This window comes from Canis aureus, chromosome 15, assembly GCF_053574225.1.
Source record: "Canis aureus isolate CA01 chromosome 15, VMU_Caureus_v.1.0, whole genome shotgun sequence".
In the NCBI taxonomy this organism is placed as follows: Eukaryota; Metazoa; Chordata; class Mammalia; order Carnivora; family Canidae; genus Canis; species Canis aureus.
Genome location: NC_135625.1, coordinates 21459765 through 21481029, shown reverse-complemented (window position 1 = coordinate 21481029; position 21265 = coordinate 21459765). Strand labels below are relative to the sequence as shown.

Here is a 21265-nt window from a genome sequence, read left to right as displayed (position 1 = left end):
TCTCCCCCCGCTTCTCTCTCTCTTTCCAAATAAATAAATAAATCTTTTTTTTTTTTTTAAAGAAGACTAGAGCTCTTCTGAGAAAACATTTGTAGACAAGAGCATTATACAATGGTACACACAAGAAAGAGGTAACAAAGAAATAAAGGCACAGGAGCACAGAGGAGACAAGACAGGAAAGCATGAAGGCTTTCTCTAGACAATCAGGGAGGAAAATAATACAAGAACAGAGGTCACACATTTGCAGCCACAAGCCTCTGCTTCTGTTCACATTAACTCCCCTTTTTAGAAGAATAGTAAATGGCTAACCTACACAGGAAAAAAGAAAAATCGATCAAACCAAGACAGTAAGTTCCAGAACATAAATGAGAACTGGAACTGTCCTCTCACTATCTGAGCTGGAAATCCTTGGGAAGAATTCAGTGCACCAACCTTTATTAAAAGTTTCAAAGGAGTTGTGTTATCTGAGACCAAAGGTAATCATGATGGTGGCCACTTGTGCCTTTGGTTTCACACCTCTGTTAAAAAGCATGCTTGTTGATGAACCCCTCTCCACAAATAGTTCTTGGCCTTTTTTTTTTCTTTAGTGATTTTGTAAATTTTTATATTTTATCAAGGACTCGGGCAGTGCTGACTGTGAATGAATGAAGGAACGTTCAACGTGATCTTCCATGACATAATAAAACTGGATAGTGACAGTGTCCCCAATAATGCCATCAGCGTTGCACCCTGTTGAAGAGGGGTGAAAGACCCCTTGCTCACCAAACCCAGCCTCGTGTTGTGCTCTTCTAATCCATCCCATGACACCGCCAGCCTCGACTTTATTTAGCTTAAACTTGAGAACGTCACTTCCCAAGTGTTTTTCCACTCCTCACTCTTGTCTAGCACCCATGGTGATGGAGCATCATGACACTTAGTATCATTACGTTAAAAACCCAGCTCCTCCAGCAGGATGGTCTTTCCCTTCAGGCGGAGAGGCTGAGCCCCTCTGTTTAGCCTGGTTGTGTGATGGGAGTGCGGTGTATGAGCTTGAGAGGCAACCGAGGCATCAGGGTGTCCCCGTAAAACTGCTCACTTGGTCTTCCTATGGTCCTAAAGTGAGTTTTCTTCCTTTCCCAAACCCCGCAGGGCTTACTTTCTTAGTAAAGGCTTGAAGGCGAAGCATTTTCAAGGCCTCATATAGAAACTGATATTTCATCGTTGTTCATCTCACTTATTGCTTCTATTTTCAGGAACGTCAAGAAGAACCAAATTCTTTGGTACTTTTCCCGGTAACTATGTCAAGAGGCTGTGAATCACTCTCCCTCCTTTTTCTGCCGCCTTTCAGCACCACATCTGCATAACCCTGCCTGAAAGCTCCCCTGGGGCCTCCCTCCCAGGCCCGTCCTGCCTTCCAGTTTCCAGCAGAAGTCCCCCACCATCACCATCTCTACCTGCCGCCGAGCCACCAGCAAAAGGACCACCAGCTGCTGAGTCCTGGGAGGCTGGCAGACTTGCTTCTGCGTGAAAGGGCATCATCCCAATTTCTGCTCTAAACTTTGGAAAGTCAATATGCGAGATCAGAAAGAAAAATCATTATCATTAGAAAGGGTTAAGTATTTGAGGCAAATTTTAAAAAAAAAAAGGGAATGTCTCAAGGATCTTTCTAGTCCACTTTGAAAGAAGTCCTCCCCTCAGGCAACCAGAGATTGTTTATCACTACATGCTGTGATTTGCATTTTCACTTTCTTAGCTTGGCAGTATATTTTCCTTTCACGAGTTTGCCTAGTGTCCTGGTTTACACGACATGAAAACTGTACTTCGGCTATATCGTTTGCCTGCACTTATATATTGTAATACGCACAGTGATTACAAAATCTAAAGCAAGAGTAGGAAAGGTAATTCGGATGAGTGTGATTTTGTTGATTGAATGTGAGTTCTCAAATAGGAGTCTTTTCCTGCCGTTTTTTTTTTTTCCTCTGTACTTTTTAGAAGTGCAAACCGTAAGTGAATAAGAGCCTTTGGTAATAATCATGAGAATTTAAGAAGTTTAGCTAGGCTACAAAAAACAAAACAAAACAAAAAACCTATTGTGTTGTAAAGTTGCATTGCTATTTTATATTAAAATGTAATAATCAGCATCATGAACAATGAGCCCTTAGTGTTTTATTTATCTGGTAAAATTTTAATGAAAGCAGTGTTAGTGAGAGGTGCAAAGAATTATTCTAACGTAGACACTTGAAAGTATCTGTAAGCAATATTCATAGGTAATCTTTCACTGTGTGCACGCATATACATGTGAGATTGTATGAGAACAGACAATCCATATGGTGTGTTGTACGTTTTATGGAGATGGAAAGGAATCCCACACATTATTTTCTAGAAATAGAGTACTTCAGATGCATCACAAGCAGTAGGGCTGGTTTTAGCAAGGATTATGATCAATACAATTATTTTTACTATGATAGTTATTTTTCTTCTATGGAACTCAGAATCCTGGCTACGTTTGAGGACAGGAATATGTTGAGCCTGATTTTCCTGGTGTGTGTGAAATATTTCCTCGGAATACATGAGGCACTCTTTAGAAGTAATGTTAAATCATTCAGGTTATATTTTCCGCCCTGAAGTAGGAATTTACAAAATGGCTTTGGGACCTGAAAGATTTAATGTCGCTACCAGTGCCTGAATTACACATACCTTGAGAACTAGCTTTGTATTTCTTATGACTTTGCATAAGAACTATTCATATTTGGATCTTGAGCACCTTATAGATAAAACTTTTTATGGCATTTCTTCTGTGGACAGTGATTGATCTTTTCACAATGTACGTAGACTCTAGAATTTTGTACATATGTTTGCTTTTTTTTTGTACAGACTATTTAGTTGTCGAGAAAATGGGAATTTCCTAATTTGGTCTCTATCTTTCACTTTAAACTAAGCTAACACACTTTTCAACAGATTATCCGTTACCTATCTCACAGATCACAAGCACGCCTTGATTGTGTGATTCTATAAGAGCATTTATGCAAAAATTTATGAATTTAAAAGATCTTAGCAGCCAAACTGAAATGTACTGATTACAGAGGAGTTTCATTAGTAAGAAGGTAAAGAAACATCTTTGAGTAGCCTACCTTGATAACTGTCAAGTTCACAACCAGCTTTATATTTTAAAGGCTTTGGATTTGAAATTAAGTCAACTGCATGCAGCTTTGCTGATAAATGAATAATTATCTTTGATGCCATTTATGAGAAAAGATTTCAATATCTGTTGCCTGTCATATTTAAGAAAAATTACTGTTTCTACTCTCTGTATCTGATTTTAAAAGGAAAAATATTCATACCTGGCTTTCAGGTCATCGACTTTGAATTCTTACAAGCGAAGGTCATTGTGTTTTTCTTGAATAGACATCTAATAAATTTTGCTTGGAAGTATATGTCAGTATTTCTTTTTGAAATTTTTCCTTAAGAAAATTGTGTTGTTTATCCCAATTTCTTCGATAAGCCAAGAGAAAATGCATTTGTTCTATGTTCTCTTGATACGCAAATGGAGAAAAGATATATATGCCTCAGCTCAGAGAAGAAATATTCTTTAAACCGGCCCCTAAAGCTCATTTGCTAACTACTCTCTGGCTGAAAATTACTACTCAGCTAAAACAATACGTTTAAAAATATTTATGCCTCCAAAACAGCTATTTTTCCAAACAGAAGTTAATTACAAGAAGTGGTAAGCACTTTCTCAATTCGACTACTTTAAATTTTAAAAATCTTGCCCTAAAAAGCTTTATCACCACCAGCATGGCAATCTCTGGTAATACCCACAAGCTTTTAGTGGACTTCAAATTAAGTGCTTTTCTCTCACATAAATAGTAAGTAGCTAGCTTTCCTACTTTGATCCTTTCTTCTTTTGTTTTTTTGGTTTTTTTTCCTTTTTAAAAAATGTTTTATTTAAATTCAATTTAGTTAACATATAGAATGTTATTAGTTTCAGGGGTAGAATTTAGTGATTCATTAGTTGCATATAACACCCAATGCTCATTACATCACGCACCCTTCTTAATGCCTACCACCCAGTTACCCCGTCCCCTACCTCCCTCCCATCCAGCGACCCTCAGTTTGTTCCCTAGAGTTCAGCGTATCTTATGGTTTGCCTCCTTACCTGTTTTTATCTTATTTTTTCCTTTCCCTTCCCCTATGTCCATCTGTTTTGTTTCTTAAATTCCACATGACTGAAATCATATGGTATTTGTCTTTCTCTGACTGACTTAATTCTCTTAGCATAATACCCTCAAGTTCCATCATTGCAAATGGCAATATCTCATTCTTTTTGATAGCTGAGTAATATCCCACTATATGTATATATTTATATATATATTTATAAATATTATATAAATTATATTATATAAATATATAAACTATTATATATTATTATATATTTATATAAATGTTATATGAATTATATATAAATATATATATATAAACATACACAGACACCACTTCATTCCCAATTCATTTTTTTTAAGTTTTACTTATTTATTCATGAGAGACACAGAGAGAGAGGCAGAGACACAGGCAGAGGGAGAAGCAGGCTCCCTGCAGGACCCTGATGTAGGACTCGATCCCAGGCCCTAGGATCACAACCTGAGGCGAAGGCGGACGGTCAACCACTGAGTCACCCAGATGCCCCATCTGTTGGCAATTCAGTTATCAGAGGTGTTTTGCCATGTTGCTTCACCTTAATGCCCACTTTGATCCCTTCTATTTCCACTGTATATTAGCTTTTCACTAAAATGTGTTCCCTTTGTGTGAAGAATATGCCCAAGAATATTCTTTTGTACTGGTTTCCATCAAAGCATTTATGGGCAATTTAATAGGTAAACCTGAATCTGATAAGATTGCAATGCTTGTTTATGTACTCAGGTTGTTTCCCATTGCTCTCCTCAAGTGAATCTCTTGCCAAATGATCAACATTCTAAAAAGACAAATCTGGAATTTTAAAAACATGTGCATCAAAATCTAGATTACCTCTTACTACTTGAGAATTAATCATTTGTGTTTCCCTGTAAAATCTGCTGAGCTGCCCCAGCAGCTTTATCAAAGCCCTGTGCTCAGGAACCCCTAAATACCTTTGTGGTTTTCCCAGGCTTCCGTCATAGCCACTCAGGTACTGCTGTGAGGTCCAGAGCAGCTGAAGCCACAGTGTGACCTGCTTGCCATGCTTTCTCAATGTGGAGGTCAGGATTCTGGATAGAATATTGACTTTTTTTTTTCTTTAGAATTGTTTAATCCTTAGTAAAGCATTTTTACTTGATTTTATGCCAATACACACTCACTGACATATACCAGAAATTACTTAAGGCATCTCATTTATGCTACTGAAGCCCCCCCAACACCCCCTGTAGGTGGAGTAGGATTCAGTGTTGGGAACCCCCTACAGCCAGGCCTGTAAAGCACTGCCTGCTTATCCACCTCTGTCTGCTGTGGACTCACATCTGTGTGCTAACTGGTCATCCAGGTCAGTGGAAGAGTAGCAGTAAGGGACCTTCTAGTGTTTTATGCGTCAAATTTTAATCCCTTCTTTAGCAATGCTCTCACTATAAGCAGGCATGTCCATTTCTTATTGGATGGAAAGCAAAAAGAACTTATTTGAGTAACTGTTTCCGTGAGCTTTCACTTGCTTGATCTGTCTGTGTAAGTGGTCAGTTTGTGTGGCCTGACAATTCCTCCCTACTGCTTTCCAGATTTCAGCCACAAAAGGTGATACTCTTTAGAGGACGACTTGATCAAGAAGACTAAGGACTCTTTCAGCTTCCAAAAGCCTGTTTATTTAAAGATTGAACCATTTCATCCTCCTTTCCAGATTGTGCCTCCTAATGGTTGTTTATATATCAGTTATGGTTTCAAATTATTTCCTCATCATGAGTGGCTGGGTCAGAGTATGAGCAGAGATTGGCATTATCAATAAATAGTCTACACCAGGGATTTGCAACCTAAGGCCTGTGGACAAAAGTCAGCTTCCTACCTGTCTTTTTATGGCTTGTTATTCCCATGGCTTGTACAGATACACATTGGCTATCAATCTGATGATAGGGAACACAAATTTTGAACCCTAGTTAAATGAAATGCTGTCTCCCCAGAAAAAGAATCTTCCTTTTCACTGGTGGATCTATATTATAAAAACTTTACCCTAATATGTTATATTTTGAATTTCATCAATTAATTGGGAGAAAATTGTCTTTTCTTTATTATGTAAATATGTAATATCTTCAATTTTGCCTCTAGGGCCACAAAACCTAAAATATTTACTATCTGTCTCTCTACAGAAAAAGCCTGTGAACCCCTGATCTATGCCAATTGCCAGCAACAAACCTGAAAAACTGACTAGAGGGGAAGGAATATTGAACATCTGCTCTATTACCACACGGTAACTTACATGTGTTCCACTTATCCTCAAATAAATCTAAGAGGAAATACGCGTTGTGCCCATTTTATAGGTGAGGAAGTGGAGACTCCAAGAAGTTGATACAAAATCTGTGATGGAAATTAAAGTCAGGATCTGGTTAGTCTATCTCCCAAGCCTGTGCTCTTTCTTCTAAATTATCCAACCATGGTGCTAAACACTGTTGATCAAACTGTGCACTCAAAGTTAAACCGCTGCATCCGCTTACCTCCTTCCTCCCCACCATGCTCACAAACTCTGCCATCAGGAGAAGCCAGCCACCCATAACAGCACCTTGTTGTGCACAGGATAATGAGGGAGAGGTATGTGCTCAGTCCAGCATAATAGTGTTTCCCTGAGCAAAGCTAACTTTGGTTTCTAAAACACACAGTAACCAGCAAGGATGTAACTTCGATTACTGGCATGCTTTAATTGAGCATAATAAGCCTGTCCATGAGCTGTGATTCATGATGGCCTAGAGGTTCTTATGGCTTGTAAGCCAGCTCAGCAACGGGTAGGAGCTTTGGGAAGTGCTTGGTATTGTTGAGCCACTTGGATACAGACCTGCCCGGCATGCTCTAGGAACACCGTGTGCTCACTGGACATCTTTTCAGTCTACCAAGTCCCAGGGTGCACTAGCCATCCTCCACTGGATGACTCGCTAAGCCTTAGCTCACTGCTAATTTCAGCCACTCAGCTCAGAAAAATTCCATCTGAGCTCATGCACATACATATATCTTGACCCAAAAAACTTTCAGTACAAGACAGAAATCTGCCTAGCAAATCTTCACCTGTTCTTTTGGGGTTTCTTGTTTCATCCTTTCCCCTAAAATATGATGGGTGACTCAGTAGCCCCAGTGTCTTCTAAAAATAAGTGCCGTTTCAAATAAAACTCTTGTTACCATTAACAACCCCAGTAGACCAGTGTCAGATCTTGCTCTGACTTTACTGGAAGCTTGAGAATGGCTTCTTAAGACATTTTTTTTTCCTTTTTAATTACATAAGCAACAGGTGCTTATTATAGAAAAAAAATCAGAAAATATAAATGAGCAAAAAGAAGAAATAAAGAATCACTAACAGTCCCAGTTAGGGTAAAAGTATACTTTGGAATATATCCCTCCAGAGTGTTTTCTGCGTACGCATATTAGCGCATTTGTGGTACAAAATATGTAGGCAAAAATGGGATCATACTGAAGATACCATTTTATAACCCACACTTAACACTGAGCAAGACTCTGGGGGAAAAGAATAAATCAGGTTTTCAAGTCAATTTGACATTACCAAGGTTTATAAGAAGAGTGAGAAAAAGTCAAAGTCAATCCCCAGGATTTCTGAACATGTAATTAATTCAAAGCCAAGAAGGCAAGAATTACAGAATTACCAGTAAGCTAGAAAAATCTATTGCAATCTAAGGAATTACTATGAAAAGGAAAGAAAAGATGAAGAGGGAAAAGAAAATAATATTTATTATCTCCCTGCCCTAAGCCATCACAGGTGTTGGGCATTTTTATAGCTAAGGAGTGGCTAAAGGAAGAGAGATATCAAACTGACATGCACGTGAACTGCAGCGTGGTGGGATACAACATCCAAAGCATCCTGGCGGTTAGCAAAGCACACGGGTTTTGAACTCACATTGACAGAAAAGATAATTTATTTTGAAAGTAGATATATTCCAGGTGGTTAGATCTAAAACATTTTTATAATGTACTAGAACAGTTCTTCTCACTAAGGACAATTTTGTTCTTCTCCCAGCAGACGTTAGGCAATATATGGAAATATTTGTGCTTTGTCATAACTCGGGGCAGGGAGCATTGCTACTGGCATCCAGTGCGTAGGGGCCAGGGATGCTGCCAAACTTTCAACATGTAGGCCTGTCCTCACAACGAAGAATTAGCCAGCTCAAGGTGTCTGTAGTGCTGAGGTTCAGAACCTCTGCCCAGGGGAACCCATACTACTTAGGAGAATCATACCATAACTCATTTTGCCAAGCCCCTTTTTTAAAAAATCCAGAGTTAGAGTCAAGAGCCAGAAGCTTAATGGTCTTTTATATTCTCCCTACATCTGGCAATACCAGGTCCTTTGGCAGAAAGCAGTCCCTCCTCTCAGATTTTGGAAGTAAGAACAAAATACATATGAAAATACATATGGAGGGCAGCCCAGGTGGCTCAGCAGTTTAGCACCACCATCAGCCCAGCACCTGATCCTGGAGACCCAAGATCGAGTCTCACATGGGGCTCCCCGCATGGAGCCTGCTTCTCCCCCTGCTGTGTCTCTGTCTCTCTCATGAATAAATAAATAAAATCTTTAAAAAAAAGAAAAGAAAAAGAAAATAACATATGGAGGAAGAAAATAGGTGAGATTTGATGAGGTGCAACTCAAACAGGAGCTTATAGATAAACATTAATCTGTGAAAGCATCTGTGCTGCTCAAGCTCATCTAGGACAGAGCACCTTCTCTCCTACAGAGGATCTCACAGACAGTGTAGTTTTATCAAGGGCTGAGTGTGGGAGGTGAGATGAGCTCAGTTATTAATAAGCTGTCTATAGGTCTCATGGTTGGTAAAGACATTCCACCTTCTTCCAGAAGACATGCAGACCATAGGGAGTTCATGACAAGGCTAGCCTGGGGCTCTGAGTGGGAACCTTAGGCTTAATGTGGGGCATCTAATTGCGCCCCTCTAAGTACCCACACCATCTGCAATGAGAGTCATATCTATGTTCCTAGTGAACAAGAGATGGGAATATTCTCATCTCTAGTCAGCATATCTGGTAATAGTGACTGTTTAAAATACAAAACCAGTCATTGGTATGCCTGAATTATGTCTCCCAGAATTCATAAATTGAAGCCCTAAACACCAGGACATCAGAATGTGACTATATTTGGAGATGGGACCTTTAAAGAGGTAATGAAGGTAAAATGAGATCATGTGGGTGGTCCCTAATCCAAAACAACTGATGTCATTACACTAAGGGGAGATTCAGACACAGAAAATAGACCAAGCCAAGGAGAGAGGCTTCCTGAAGACTCTACACCTGTTGACACCTTGATCTTGGACCTGTAGCCCCCAGAAGTCGTGAGAAAATAAATTTCTGTTGCTTAAGTCACCGGGTCCGTGGTACTCTATGATGGCAGCACCACAAAAATAATTCAGGTCTTCTCTCAGGGCCTCTCCTTCTGTGCTCCCCAATTCTCGGTGGGCAATAAACGCAGAACACGTATCTTGATCTAGTGATGACTACAATTCCCCCTCCTTCTAACCCTGTCCTCAATTTGAAATTTTCATGTAAAAAAACAAGGTATAACAAAGGATTAAGTATTGAGTAGTTCTGGCTTATGCCTTCACAGAGAGAAGAGACCCCCTTCCCCTCATGAGCATGCACACACGCGCACACACACACACACACACACAGAGCCATCTTAACAAAAGCTTATGTCTCCATAAACTCCAGGGATTTCTGGACTATTCTCTTGTTAGCCTTTCAGAACTCTGGGTCCCCAGATTTTGCAAGGGTGCTTCCATGATGGCTACCCCCTCAGTGAGGCACACCCACACTTATAAATGATAACTGGGCAACTCAGAAAAGGTGAGCTGATGAGGCAAAACAACAACAACAACAAAACAATAAATGAGTCCCTAGATCCTGTCAGCCCTCAGACTTTTTTGAGGTCTCTGGCTGGCAGTTAATGTCACAAGATCAGGCTATTTGACCTATTTTGTGTCACCAGATATTCTCCATATGATGCTTCAAGAAGTCATCTCAAATACATACTCAGAAGAGCCTCCAGAGGAAGTGTCAGCAGTCTGCTAGTTTCCCTTCCATGGGAATGGAGGACGGCATTGAAGCATTTCATCAACTTCTATTTGCCACTGAGTATAAAATATACAGAAGTACATAAACATTTATAAATGTGTAAATACATGTATTTTTCAATATATATGTATATACCTTTATGGAGAGGATTAAAGTATGAAAAGATAGAAACTATAGCTATTAATACCAGAAGTTGTTCATTGGATAATCATGAAACATTAATGTTCTTCCTTAGGGTATGAGTATTAAGGCCATGATGAGTTATAAGCTCAAGAATTTGTAGATGATACTTATCTCAGAAAAATTCCCTTGGACAAAATGTCAAGGAGTCAGTATCCCTTTTCTAATGACTTCATCATATTGAGTAAAATTGGTCTCAAAATTACATTAGCATAAATATTGATGTTATTGGGTCTCTAATGCTTTACCAACCAGTAGCACATTTTTATTGTCATTGCTCAAAGACATTAGACTATATTTGAGCCAATGCCACTGGTTTTTTCTGCAGATGAGCTCTGATACACGGAATAGGATTTCAAGACCAAAATTCCACACAAACTTGGCACTCAAGGCACTCCAGCTTGGAGATTCCTGACTGAATGCCACCTACATCTCAACTAAGCACCCTGGGGGGTGGCACTCAAAGCTGTTGACACAGCAAGTCATGACTCTTTCTGATAATTCCACTGCACTGCTCTTGGTGACTCAATATCAATAAAATATGTTTAATTCAAAAACAGACACACGCAAATATCAAGCTATTCAGAACCTGTGTATGTCACCATGGACCAGACCAGAAATGTAAGATTTGCTTACTTACAGAGGTGTTGATAGCATAGGCTTCTCCCTAGAATTACTGACACTTTCCCTCCTAAGCCTTCAGCAAAGAAGGATAGCTACTGGCAGACAGAAATGAGTTAGAACTAACAAGTTTATCTTTGATCTACTCCCTTGGCAAAACACTGATACTATTTGTTCAAAGCATTTACAAGGCCGCTAAAATAACATCTGTCCTTCTCCCTCCCTCTCTTTTTTTCTTCTTCTATCTCCTACTGCAGGATTCTTAAAATGCTCATGAACTCTGAGCTAGTACTATCTAGATTTCCCACCCATCTAACATCCCTCAACACACACAGTTATGCCTCTGGTCAGCTGTCAGATGATATGAAAACAAGCTCAGTAGACATCTGCCCATGGATTAATGGGCATGGTATTTCTTTCAGTATCAAAGATAAATTGCTAGACAGCTGTATTGAAAACCACAACATACTTCTCAACACTGATGATGAACAGATGAGATGCCCTATTTCCTAAATGGGGTCATGAATAATCTTCTGAACTCAGGAGACATTCTTGCCCATAAGAAAAGATTCAAAGCAACAGCAAGGGCCATGGTGTAAACTTCCAATCCAAATGTGTCTAAGCTTCCTTTTTTATTGTGTATGGGTGCTGATTATGACCTGTTATTAGAGGATCATATGGAATTCGGTTTACAGAAAGAGTAAGAGTGGACATCTTGCTTTGCTATACCAGTCCTAGCAAAACAGAAAACATGTTTTTCAAATGCAGGCTCACTTGGGTTTCTAAGGAAGTGGCCCTGGACTGGTGACAATTTCATTTAGCTTGTACGATGGGTACAATTTTTAAAAATCACATGACATTTCTCTGAGAAGTAAATGAGATAAAATATAAAAGCAGAATCTAACACACAGTTGGCACTAAATAAAGACTAATTTCATGACCTTTTTTCCTTTTGAAGATACCATTTTGGCTGATTCCAATTAGCATCAAACATTTGGATTTACTGATTAGATTCTCCTCTTGGCTATACCACCAAGTTTCAGAGGCGAGGGAGGTGTTTGAAGAGGACAAGCAGAACACAGAACTTAAAAATACATTTTAAGATTTATTTGAGAGAGAGAAAATATGTATATTACAGAGAGAGAGAGCAGGAAGAGGGGTAGATGGAGAGAGAATCCCAAGCAGACCCCTGCTGAGCACAGAGCCCAACTCAAGATCATGACCTGAACCAAAATCAAGAATCGAACCCTTAACCAACTGAGCCACTAGGTGCCCCTAAAAATACATCTTAAGTCAATAAGATTTTCAAAGAAAATATTGTATAAAACAGGTGTTGTAATTTTTCATCATAAGCTAATCAGTTCTAAAGAAGGAAATGACATAAAAAAAGGAAGTTAAAAACTAGAAATAGAGAACAGAGCAGAAAAACTAGATGAAGTGCTATTAGCCATTGGTTCTTTTAATGGTTCCAATGCACAGATCTAGTCTATGGTAAAGGCAGCAGAAACCCTAGTAGAACTGAGGGGTGATAAGTTATGCAACCAGACCAGAAGACTGGAGCCTGGCACTATGAAGCTCCAAACCCTAACCTCATGTGATCTGTGACATGAAGAAATTACTGGAATGGTCAAAATGTCAATATCCTCATTTGTGAAATGGAGAAAATCCACAGAATCACCAAGATCCTTTCATTTCTACACTGCCCATGAAGTCTTTATGGGAAATATTTTAGGAAAAAGCCCAGAATACTCAGTGGCAACTCAATATGGATCTCAAAGAAGTGCAGATTCATAAACACTGGTTCTGAGTCTAGCAGTCCTGCCATGGAGTGAGAGTGGAAATTGGTGACCAGAGGTTAGACTATGAGCTCAGTCTCCTACTGTTCGGTGAAGAGTACAGCACAGAACAAAGGGCATGAAGAGACTATTCTTTAAAATAAAGACAAAAGAAACATGAAAGTACTAAGCATATGAACAATTAAACAACCCTAGAAGTGAAAAATAAAGTAAGTAAAATAAATAAGTTATCATTCTCCATTTAGTAAATTGGCAATTATGCAAAAGTTTATCCCCATATCACGTTTGTGGGAACGTAAACTGATAACATTTTTGGATGACAATTTGACACTTCATAACAAAAACTTCAAAGTACTATAAATCTATTGCCAGCAAAGTCATTTCCATATATTTACTCTATATATTTCCAATATAGCTTTATATATTTTTTTCCATATTCCATATATATATATATATTTACCAGAAATAATTGTGTTCAAATATTTCACTACAAGTATGAATTGTCATTTCTTGACATCAATAATTTTGGAAGCTTAAATATCTATAGAAATTGTTAAATAAATTGTGGTACTTCTTACTATGAAATGCCATGTAATTATTTTAAAAGACCTCATGGGACCATACTTAATGATGTATAAACATGTTCACAATACGTTGTTAATTGCAAAAAATGTTATAGAGCAATATGATCTTATTTTTGTAAGTATATATATTTTTACCTAAGTGCATATGCACCTAGAAAATAGAAGGGTGTGTGTATTTGTGTGTGTGTGTGTGTGTGTGTGTGTACCTAGAACAAATATATAGGTTAGCCCTATGAAATTGACAATTTTATAAGCCAAAAACAGTCCAATTCAATCATTTCATAGGGTTCAGCTCAATATACAAGTGCATAGATATTGAAATGAGACTAGAAAAATATTCACAAAAATGTAGACTATGACAATATCTTAGTGATTATGGATACTTTTATTTTCCAAACGCTTTATAATTAAGACATACTTCTTTTTATATATGAGAAAGTTATAGTGAGGTCAAATATTTACACCCAAGTTAAATAAGCCTAAAATATGTTATTTCTTAGCTACTCTGGCTTCCTAATCCATACCTTCTGGTTAACATAAATATATATTACAGATAATTTATGTATGATTTACTTATATTTATGTATTACGTATATATATAATTAACCAAGTATAATACATATAAAGATATAATATGTATGTAATTAACCAGATGTGTAATTCTGTTTCAATGTAATTCATTCCAAAGATTTAAGCCTCATACTAGGAAAGAATCACTCATCAGGGTAAAAACACTTGGTCTTTCAGAATAGCCTCTTCATCCATGCTTCCTACCAAGCTAGTTCCCAAGTGAACAGGAAGAAGGAGAACTTAACATCTTCATAGTAGTGGGAAAGATCTGGGGTATTTGACACAATGTCATCTGCCTCTTCTGGGCTGTGTCCCTTATCCTCTGGTTGTCTCCTGGCCTTCAGGGCTGAAATCTGAGGATGGCGTAACCGGTGATCTGATCTCCCTTGGTTTGGTCAGGGTGATCACTTCCTGGCTGACTCAGCCTCATGTTAGCCCCTGCTAAGGCTTAAACAGACACCTGGAGGCTGTTGAAACCTATGGAAGGGAATTCAGAAAAAACAGTGCAAGATACAGAGAGGGCAGGGCACCTAGGTTGGCTCAGGTCATGGTCCTGGGGTCCTGGGATCGAGTCCCACATCGGGCTCCCCACAGGAAACCTGCTTCTCCCTCTGCCTGTGTCTCTGCCTCTCTCTGTGTGTCTCTCATGAATAAATAAATAAAATCCTTTTAAAAAGATACAGAGAGGGTTTGGGAGATAAAAATGAAAATGTCCAAATGAAAAATATGATTTATAATATTTGATCTTTCTCTTGAGTTGCTTCAAAGAGAACTAGCTATGGTACACACAATCTTCCTGCCATGGACATTAAACTTTTGGGAGAGCAAGATAAATGATCAAGACACTGAAGTCCATAGTTCATTTCTCTACCATTTTGTTTCAGAAAAGATTTCAGGCAGTTAACAGGGAAAATGATTACAATAAAAATGATCAGGGAGCTTCTGAAAAAAGAATAATTCTTCTAAAAATGCACTTAAAGATGTAAACTTCCTCATTCACACAGACAAAATAAAATTTGAAGAGAAAGAAATGTTGGAAATGATATAGCTTAGTGAAGAAGATAAACCAAGGTATGGAAGGAAGTGATGGTTCAAAGAATCCATAGTGAGAAAGGTTGAGGGGAGTGACTGGGGCTGCTTGAAGCCTTACCAAGATGACTCTGGAGGCTTTAGGAGAAACAAAATGGAAACTGAGAGGCCGGCAGCCATCCTGGTCCAGGTTGAGGGAAATACAGTCTGAATTTGGGGAGCTGCAGAATACATGGGAGAAGGTTTACAAAAATACATTAAGCATGATTTGGCCACTTTTTGGATTTAGGGATTGGAGGAAATGGTGGGGTCCATTATGACTATGAGACCTCAAGCCAAGCCAACCAGAGGAGTAATAAAAAAAAGAAAAGAAAAGAAAGAAACATTACAATGGCCCACTTTCAGTCTTGCCCTTAAAACAGAATGACAGCAATTTATTTTCCATGTATGTGTTTTCTGTTGTAGCAACATAAGTAGACCAAAATGTAAAGAAGGAAATTTTTTAAAATTCAAAAACTCATTTTGAATAACTATATTTTATGTCAGTAGGAAGTACAATGCCTATGTTTTCAACAAGTATTCTGATTTAGAACATAGGTCTATCTTATCTTCAAAGGGTTAATAAAATTAAAAAAAAAAAAAAAAAAAAACTTAACTAGGGCAGCCCAGGTGGCTCAACAGTTTAGTGCCTGCCTTCGGCCCAGGGTCTGATCCTAGAGACCCAGGATCGAGTCCCACGTCAGGCTCCCTGCATGAAGCCTTCTTCTCCCTCTGCCTACGTCTCTGCCTCTCTCTCTCTCTCTCTCTCTGTGTCTCTCATGAATAAATTAAGAAAAAAAAACTTTTTTAAAAAACCCACTTAACTAAAAGTATCTGAGCTTACATATATCATCTCATATTGAGTTCATACATGTTATGAATTGCTTTATTTTTGCATCGTTATCTAAGAAGAATTTCAAATGGTAGCTGAGTTGAATTCTGACCCCCAGTTGAGTATTTTATGAATTTTATTATTTTGGTAAAATAATATAAAGCTCTATATAAACTATTATTCAACATGGCATCAGATTAGGATGTTTGGAAAACCCACGTTTGAATAACAGTTCTCATACAGAAGGCACTTCACTTATATCACTGCTTAGATGTGTGGAGAAAAATCACAGCTTCCTCATTTTCTCTATCCAACCTAATCTTTTCCATGTATTTTTTTGTTGTTGTGGAGATAGAATTCATATGCTGGATCCCTTTAAAGTGTATAATCTAGTGGTTTTGAGTGTATTCACAAAGTTGTATAACCATCACCGCTATCTAATTCTAGAACATTTTTGTCACTCCAGGAAGAAACATCACACCCCTTAGCAGTCACTTCCTACTCTCCATTCCCCTCAGCCCTCGATAACCTCTAATCCACTTTTTGTGTCTATGCTTTTGCCTATTTTAAATATTTCATACCAATTGAATCATATACTGTATAACCAACCAAATTGCCCCAATGGACTCCAACTTTGTTGGGTGGCAGCAAAAATTTACATTAGCTCAAATTTAGCAATCAATAATACCTCAGATGTTTCTAGGTTAAGACTATTTAATATTGGTAAAGACTCAGGAAGCTCACAGTACACCCGCTAACAAGATTTTTTCTCCCTTTCCTTCCTCCTTTCCAAGCTGACCTGGGCACAGGGGAAACTTTATGAGCCTTCCCAGTAATGGTGGGAGGGCGGGCTGCCCTCCTGTGCTGGCCTCTGCAAGGTGGTGGCCTGACAATGCTGGGCTCTGGATCAGTGCCCTTCAGGACAACTGGTCCCAACAGGACTTTTGGCAGATGACGACTTCTCTTGCTGCTGACACCTGAGCCCTACACCGTCTCCTGCCAGTCCAGACCACTGCCCATGACAGCCTTCTCTTGCCAACTCCAGATTTTTGCCAGCTCACAGTCCTCCCAGCACCTTTGTGTCCACTCTGAGGGTGAACCTGGGCCGTTTTCCCCCCACTGTACACCCTGCACCTGTCATAGAATCTAGCGTATAGTGAACATTCAACAATATTTTTTTGAATGGTTGAATAAATCCTTCAAAATTCAGTCAAAATATTGTCTCCTCTGTAAACCTTCCCTCAATACACTGACCCTTCCCCACCCCCAACTGCTTGCTCCGTGCACCCATAATAAGTGAATTTTGCTGCCAGTGGAGCATTTGCGAGCTACATTATAACCCACTGTACACATGTCATCTCTCATACATGATAAATCCCATCTCTCCCTCACTGTCCAGGTGAGGAACTTTTTCAAGGCCTCCCTCAGACTCCTGCCACATAAACAATATTGTTAATCTATCAATTGGTAAATATTGATTAATCAGTGTTACTCAGCATTCATTCATTAATTAGTAAATAGTAAAAGTCATTGAAGCTTTGTTATTTCTAATTAGCTAGATCTCTTTTTAAAAAAAAAAAAACATACAAATTTTACCAATAACATATGGCGGGATGCCTGGGTGGCTTAGCAGTTGAGCATCTGCTTTCAGCCCATGGCATGATCCCAGAGTTCTGGGATCGAGTCCCACATCGGGCTCCCTGCGAGGAGTCTGCTTCTCCCTCTATGTCTCTGCCTTCTCTCTCATGAATAAATAAAATCTCTCTCATGAATAAATTGTTATTCTCTGTCATGAATAAGTAAAATCTTTTAAAAAAATATGACACAAGTGAGTATAAAAAGAAAACAAAGTCTCCATTCCCCCACCACTTTTAAGTAGGCTCCTGTTTATAGAAATGTAGACGTTTTGAGCACTTTGCTCTTCAAAATTGTTTCATTTTTCATTTTTTCTTTAAGTTTATTTTGATTTTTTTTTTTGAGAGAGAGTGCATGCACATGCAAGGGTGTGCATGAGGAGGAGGGGCAGAGGGAGAGAGAGAGAGAGAGACTCTTAAGCAGGCTCCTCACTCAGCACAGAGCCCGACTCGGAGCTCCATCTCACAACCCTGAGATCATGACCTGAGCCGAAATCGAGTCTGTTGCTTAACCAGCCAAGCCATCCCAGGCACCTCTCAAATTTGTTTTTCAACAAGTAGGTATCGTGTGGTCACTTGAGTTAGTAAGAGAGAAAGTTTACACTAGAAGTTTCCAGTAAAAGGTGGATCTGTTCTGACTCTAGGCAGCTTGGTTCATTCAGAACCTGTTCTTATAACCTTCTGCAGAAGGAATTAAAAGCAGAGAAAAATCTCATTTGCAGAATCACCTGTAGAAGGATGGATAGGTGACTTGGGAATGGCAGTTTGAATTTCACCCCAAAGGCAATGACAACCCCTACTTCATCAGTTTTCTGTTGACATAGTGTATCTCAGCTCTTCAACGGGATTGAAATCTCTCCAACAGGAACTTGAATTTTTCTCCACTGATGACTGGTTGATCCCCTGATGCCATGTTCTTATGAATAGTTTCTGACACACTCTGGACCCCAGACTAAATAAATCCAAGCAATTCTGAGTTAAAACAGAAAATGTGGAATAGTGGTACTCAACTGAAAAGTTCAGATTTTGTACTGTGTACTGAAGTGGGAAAAAAAATGAACATTCAACCTTTGCCATTCTTTTCACATCAAAGTTCCATGTGTTTCTTTCAAAGCCATTTCAGGATTTTCCGTGCATAACGCTCCCTTAGGGGAAGTGGAAGGGAAAGGAAGGGAGGCAAGCCAGGTTTTCTCCCTACTAAGTCACTGAAAAAGCTTTTTCAGGGCAGCTTCCCCAGAGCCAGGAGAGCTGTTGATCCACTGTTGAGAGATGGGGAACGAAGTTGAGACTCTGAGACCCACTGGCAACCCAATAGACATCATACAGGGCAGCGGTTGTGAGCACTGGTTCTGAACCGAGCTTTCTGGATTCAGACCAAAGTTCCACCACTTACTGCATATTTTGGACAAATTATTTATGCCCTCTTTCCTTCTAAGTTGAAATTATAATAGTACCTACCTTCTGGGGCTGTGCTGGGGACGAAATGAGCTGACACTGTGTAGAGAACATAAGTGCCCCACGTTTCCCCAGCGTCAGCCGTTGCTACTCTAACCCCTCAGCAGTATCCCTGAGGAAGGACGAAATGCCCATCTACTCCCACGAGACCTCCTTTTCCATAAGCATCATTTCACAGCCTTCTATTTCATCCCAGGTAACTGTTCCTTTTACACTGTAATTATGAAATGAAGGACCCAAGTACCCACTTATATATTAGTGTTAGACAGAAAGACACCTTTGTTTTCTCTTTACATAACACTTTTCCAAACTCCAGCCCAACCCACATCATCCTGCTCCAGGGCAGCAGCACCAGAATAGAGTAAATCCCCCCAAAGAGTCAAGAAAGGTGAGCATGGATGAAGTACTCCTGGCTTCCCTTGGTTCGTTTGTGACACTCCCGCCTCTGACCCAAAGGTGGAAGACTCCTGCTCTGCAAATGGCTACAAATCCTGCTGAGATTTGGCTCTGATTAAAGCAAAAAGCTTCTTTGAGAAAGAAAGGACTATGTCCTTTTTACAATCCGATCAAGTTATACAGCCCCGATTTCTGGAAATGAATCTGTCGTTGAAAGCATGAGGCAAACACCTTTTTGAATTATTTCAAGCAATCTGTGGAAGCGAGATGCCAGCCAACCCTCTCAAAGGCCTCATTGTGAGCGTTTGGGCTCAGAGGCTGCTAATTGCTGGCCCCCTTCCATCCTCCTCGGGCAAACACAGCACCATATTTGTCTCTCAGCTGTCACTATTTGTTAGGGGCCTATAAACAGAGAAGATTCTTTCTTAGCAACCACGGTGAACAAGAACCCTGCCTGCCCCTCCCCCACCCCCTCAAGAAAACCAGCCCGACATGAAGGAAGAAAGGAAAATGAACCTTACAAAGTGACTGGTCAAAGTCAAAAATGACAAACCAACGTGGAAAGTTTCCAAACTGCTGGCTGCCTTTGGCTTGGGGGAAAGAAGGAAAAAAAAAAAAAAAAAAAAAACTCTGGAGGAGCTTTCAGAAGCCAGCTGCCAGCAGATTAAGAGGCGACTAGAAATGATCTCACCGCCATTTGCAGATGTCTGGTCACACGGATGTCTCTGCAAGATAACCAAGAATAATCCAGTTACGCTGCTCGATTTTATTTCCTTAGAGAATGCTTTGGGCTTCATCTTGCTATTTTTAGCCTTCAGAGTCAGACGCCATGGGAAGCCATGGCCAAGGCAGCTCGAGGATCACATGTTCATCCAGGACAGGTACAAGTTCTGGAAACCAAACTCATCAAAAAAAGCAGCTAGAGATCAAAGCATTCAAAGAGATTCTGGAAAGGAGGGGCAGTGGGAAGACAGCCTTTTTTGAGGACAGCTGCCCAACAATCTCTGATGGCTGTTCACAGTTCGGACAACTACAGAAAATCATATTTTTAAAGAAAGCATGAACCTTGACCTTAAAAACGAATACTGCAGAGGAGGATCTGTGGGAGCACCCCTGGGCCATTTAAGCTTTCAGGAAGTTTAAAATGTTTCTGGAGTTAAGTCAGTTCACTCCTGCCAGCCTGAGAACAGCCAGTTTGGAAAACAGGACTCGTAGGCATGGAAACAGCAGGCATCTTGGTAATGAAACTCATTACAGAGTTTACTGGAGAAAAAATTGTGGAGAATCCTCAAGAGGGAAGGACAGATTGGGTCCAATTCTATGAGGCCAGAGAGTATGAAATCTACACCGAGGATCACTAAAGTATGCTAAGCCTCAGGAATTAAGTGGAAAGAATTAAACTTGTGTAAGCCATGATCTTTCTAGTGCTGCCTGTCTGCAAGTTTCAGCATTGCTAATAATCACAACAGTAAAAGTAGAAGACACCCAGAAGAACCTTTTCTCAATTCTATATTCCCATGATATGCCACTGAAGACACATGACAAGAGATTGTTCAGAACTGAGCTCTCACAAATACTGCTTCAGAACTGGAAAACATGAGGGGCGCCTGGGTGGCTCAGTTGGTCAAGTGACCGATTCATGGTTTCATCCCTGGTCATGATCTCAGGGTCATGGGATCGAGCCCCACATTGGGCTCCATGCTAAGTGCAGAGTCTGCTTGAGCTTCTCTCTCTTCCTCTTCCCCACCCCTCTCACTCATCCTCTCTCTCTCTCTCTCTCTAAAATAAATAAATAAAGTCTTTATTTTTAATCTGGAAAATGTGAAAGAATCATGGCTCAGTATTCACTGAGTGTCAGTTTTCACACAGTATTCCCTGAGTGTCAGTTATCTCATTCTGATC

At 39.6% G+C, this 21265-nt stretch overlaps 1 protein-coding gene across 43 annotated transcripts in view; it reads left to right on the top strand.

Moving 5' to 3' along the window:
- The window catches only part of SORBS2 (sorbin and SH3 domain containing 2), a 216621-nt gene extending 213208 nt beyond the window's left edge, over positions 1-3413 (top strand). For all 43 annotated transcript variants that reach the window (XM_077848768.1, XM_077848771.1, XM_077848767.1 and 40 more), the window contains one exon: positions 1233-3413. In XM_077848768.1, coding sequence (XP_077704894.1) covers positions 1233-1294 — 62 coding nt within the window. In that variant the 3' untranslated portion in view covers positions 1295-3413. The remainder of the gene's footprint in view (positions 1-1232) is intronic.
- The last annotated feature ends 17852 nt before the right edge of the window (positions 3414-21265 follow it).